This window comes from Arachis stenosperma, chromosome 4 (genome assembly GCF_014773155.1).
Source record: "Arachis stenosperma cultivar V10309 chromosome 4, arast.V10309.gnm1.PFL2, whole genome shotgun sequence".
Classification (NCBI taxonomy): domain Eukaryota; kingdom Viridiplantae; phylum Streptophyta; class Magnoliopsida; order Fabales; family Fabaceae; genus Arachis; species Arachis stenosperma.
Window position 1 is genome coordinate 8320991 of NC_080380.1, and position 4508 is coordinate 8325498.

General features: G+C 32.6%; 1 protein-coding gene across 1 annotated transcript; it reads right to left on the minus strand.

The window, feature by feature from the left end:
- Nucleotides 1-2579: 2579 nt before the first annotated feature.
- Nucleotides 2580-4253, minus strand: LOC130973150 (ras-related protein RABB1c). The gene is made up of 5 exons (XM_057897571.1): nucleotides 4149-4253; nucleotides 3839-3921; nucleotides 3332-3536; nucleotides 3129-3197; nucleotides 2580-2918 (listed from the first exon to the last, which is right to left on the minus strand). The coding sequence occupies exons 1-5, from the start codon at nucleotides 4194-4196 to the stop codon at nucleotides 2826-2828; spliced, it is 498 nt and encodes a 165-aa protein (XP_057753554.1). The 5' UTR covers nucleotides 4197-4253; the 3' UTR covers nucleotides 2580-2825.
- Nucleotides 4254-4508: the final 255 nt, after the last annotated feature.

Below are 4508 nucleotides of genomic sequence, written 5' to 3' on the forward strand. Positions count from 1 at the left end.
TGAAAAAAAAAACATAAGACAAAAAAATAGGCTAGTCGGTGAGGTGAAAAAGCATCAAAAGAGTGACAAGAGGGAAAGAAGAATGGCATATAAAAAAAATGCAAAAACTACGGTGATTTTACCGTAAGAAAAACAACCTATCCTCTTCAAGGAGGATACCATGACTCTGATACCATGTTAGAAACAAGAAACTAAATTGGAGGAAGGATTTGTGTATTATTGAGTGTATTCAAATTGTCTTGAATGATACAATATACAAGGGTATTTATAGGGGCTAAGAGAATCTTAATAATAAAGACGTAATATTCTATAATAAATATTCAGATATACTAATTGATCCTAATTGATCTAATTATATTCTAACATTCCTTTTTCGCATGGAGGAGCTAGAGCTGAAGCTACCCAGCGATCGCGGTGATAACCCACTACTTCGTCCTCCACCGGCGCTCCGCATCCTGGCTTCTAAACCTGGGTGATGTCTTTGCACCATTGCAACACCAATCCTCAAGATGGATTAATGTTTTCGTTCAATTTGGGGATTAGGGTTTATAAAATGGGGATAGGGACTATTTTGACATAATAAGGTGAACATATCTTATCAGCTTTCAATTGGTTACGTAGTTGTTAACACACCTGTTACTTAACGGTCTACGTGTATTGCCGTTAACGGAATCTGTGAGCCCATAAACGGAAGGACCAACGTTATTGATGTTAAATCTTTCGAGAACTAATTTGATTAAAAAAAATTTTTGGGAATAAAAAGACGATCATGCAATCTTTCAAGGGGACAATTTAACCGTTAACCTATATAAGAAATAATCCTTAAGATAATAACCACAAAACACCAATTTTATTTTTACCAAGAAGAAAAAAAATCAATTTAGATATGTCTGGTAAATGTATTAATCTAATTGGCCAAGAGTGTAACTGCGGCTTAAATTGTTGTTGAGAGCATTTATTCCTTGTCATCTAATTCAAGTGTCCAGCTATAAGATTCAACAAGCCACTCAAATCTCTCTATTACGTAGATTTTGATTTCAATTGCCAAATGATTTCCAAAGTAGAAAGAAAAACCAAATAGAAGCTGGATAAGTTGACAAACACATGAATGGCATGTTACTTTTACTCACATCAATCATCATCATCATGCAACGTAGGCACAGTTCAATTTATCTTCCAAGTTGTTTTGGAAGGGACAAAGTTTTGCTGTAGAAACAAATTGTTGAGAGCTGAATCCTTTATAGGGTGTTCGGCAAGCCCAGATTATTATCTTTGAAATTATATTATTATAAGGTAGAGTTGGAAATATAGTATCTTCTATTCTCTAACGGAAATAATGTAAATTATTACTTCAGGATTGTGAGGCTTAAATATATCCTATATGCTACATGTACAAGCGTTTTTATAACTAAATCTAGTTCTGTTAGCATAAGTTTAGCAAAAAAAAATGTATGCATGTCATTATTTCTCTTTTTTTCTCTTCTGCAGCACATAAATTATTGATAAAGCATAGAAAATTATTGATATAGTACAATTTTTTGTATATAGCATAAATTTTTGCACATAACACAAACTTATTGATATAATATAAATATTACACATAACACAGGAATTTCTTCACATAATTTATTAGTTAGATGAATCGATGTTTCAAATATGTGATTTGCCAAAATTTCTGTGCTGTATACCAAAATTCCTGTGCTATGTACCAATATTTATGTGTTATGCATATTTTATTAATTAGATGTTAATATTTTAAACATATGATTCCTCAAAAATTTCTAAGGGCACTATAATTTGTACTGTCCACACAAATTTATGTGTTGTATACCAAAATTCTTGTATACTAAAATTTTTATGCTATACACCAAAATTTATGTGCTTAAATATTAAAATTTATGTACTTTAGTTTCTTGAATAGATACAAGAGAAGAAGATAAAGACAATAATAATAATAATAATAATAATAATAATAATAATAATAATAATAATAAAGAAGGATGAAGAAAAGAAAAGAAATTAAAAGACAATAAAATGAAGAAGACAATGATATCGGTAGCAACAATAGTGACGGTGGCAACAATGACGACAATTAACATTGAAAAAAGCACATAAATAAGAAGAAAAAGAAGTACGCGATGACTTTGTTAAAAATTTAGTTTTAAGAACGTTTGAACGCCCACTTTTATTGTAAATAACTAAATATATTGTTTTGAACAGTAAGAATTTTGTTTTGAAAGCTCAAGAGACTCTTAGATTCTATCTATCACCAAGTTAACAGAACCACAACCGAGTGGTTTCAGCATGGAATATACAAAAGCATTGTTGAAAGTTATGCAACGGAGTAACTATACTCACATTGATACGATACTTCAAAACAAGAAAGAATTGAATAACTTTGAATATAATCCATACTATTCCATTCCATCCACTACCTTTATCTTGCTTCCATTGCAGATATCACTAGTTTTTCTTCCACTCCAATCTGGATGGAGTTGAATGGAATAAGAACTGCTTAAAATATTCGAAACATAACCTTAATGCAACAAAACTGTGAGAATATTTCAAGAGAGAGCAAATCTATGTAAACTGATTAAGAATGAAGCAACATATAAATCAATTATACACAAAAATAAATACAGAGACAAATGATCGGTTTACGTTGAAGAAACAAATCAAGATTAGAAAGAAAACATTATACAATTAACTAACTTTATCAACGGATGGAGAAACATATATATCTTTCATATCCAAAGTCAAAGTAAAAGGAAAGTGTGAATACATAAAGGACTACATTGAAGCAAATAAGATGCATGTCCTTCACTTCAACTGCAGCAGGCTCCACCTGCAGCAGAAGGGCCATCCCTGTTGCCAGATGGTCCAGGAATTCCACCATATCCAACTTTTATTCCGTATGACTGCAACACCATGTAATTTTATCAGTGTTGAAACTGTTTATCCTTGAATCAATTTTTGTTTTTGTCCCATGTGTTGAATTGGAACCATTGTTGCAATTGAAGAACAAGCCCTCTAGTCTATAATAATCTAATATCTAATATAATATGAAACTTCCATAAAGGGGATAAGACATGTGGTAAAGTATGTGACAGAACTAAAATGAAACTAACCTCATTCGAAACATCGAAAACCCCATCCTGAATCTTCTTGTATATGGTTGCAGCCGTTTTTATGAATGCCTACAATGGATAAGTTAAATTAAAACCTTCATCTACATAAATAAATATATTCAACATAAGATCCTGCACGTCTTGGAAATCAGCCTTTGAGAGAGAGAGATAGAGTATGATGTTAGATGATATGATGAAACAACCTCTTCAACATTCTGAGCAGTTTTTGCTGAGGCCTCCATGAATATCAACCCATGCTCCTTTGCAAACTGCTCGCCTTCCTCTGTGCTTACAGCCCGTCTGTGTGCAAGATCACACTTGTTGCCAATTAGCATAATTGTCATATTTGCATTTGCATGCTGCCTTGCATCTTCCAACCAGCTAGCCAAGTGATTAAATGTCTCCCTCCTATTAGTAGAGACAGGTCAGCAACCAGCATCATTGACATTGGCTTACTTCAATTTAACATTTACAACACATACCTCTCGGAAAACGACAAACTTATGCACACCTGAACTCGTTATAAGTCAAGTGATTTACAAATCTTACTTGGCGTGACAGGATACACAATTCATACAATGTCGCATAAACATTTGTGAATAAGACAGTTCTCAGAATAAGTTAATTTTATTATACGTAAACAATAACTGTTTGATTAATTGATTTTAGGATCTCATGCATAGATTAAAGAAGTTCAAATACGAGCATACCTGGTTATATCATAGACAAGTAGTGCACCTGCAGCCCCTCTGTAGTAAGACCTTGTAATAGATCTGAAGGATTCTTGACCAGCCTGAAATATTAAAAGGAAAAATCAGTATCTCAAATTTCTAAGTCATAAAACTCGAGCAATATAGCATATATTAAAACCTGCACAACCTCTCCAGAGCCAAAAATATATTCTTATGTCTATAGCAACTAGTTTGGACCAAACGCAACAAATTAAAAACAAACGTTTCACATTATCGTAGATTTTAACTAGTTGGATTTATCAGAAAGTCTGTGAAAAGGCAAACAAACCGTATCCCATATTTGCAACTTGATCGGCTTGTTATCAATTGTGATCATCCTGGCCCCAAATTCAACACCAATAGTCAAGTCATGGACAGGTTGAAAGCGTTGAGTGAATGAAGACAGACTCCCAACTCCTATATAATAAACAAGAAGGCTACATAAATAACTTCTCTCCATAAATAAACTACTGCTCATAATAATACATGTACACTTTGAACACAATACATATATGAAATGAAAATAAATAGACCACAACTTCAATTAGCTTTATCAATGGTGCCTCGATTCATATTAATTGTTTCTAGCAATTAGGATTACAAGTAATACTGAAGTGCCCATTACAATCTCAAAAGTTTTAACATTTTT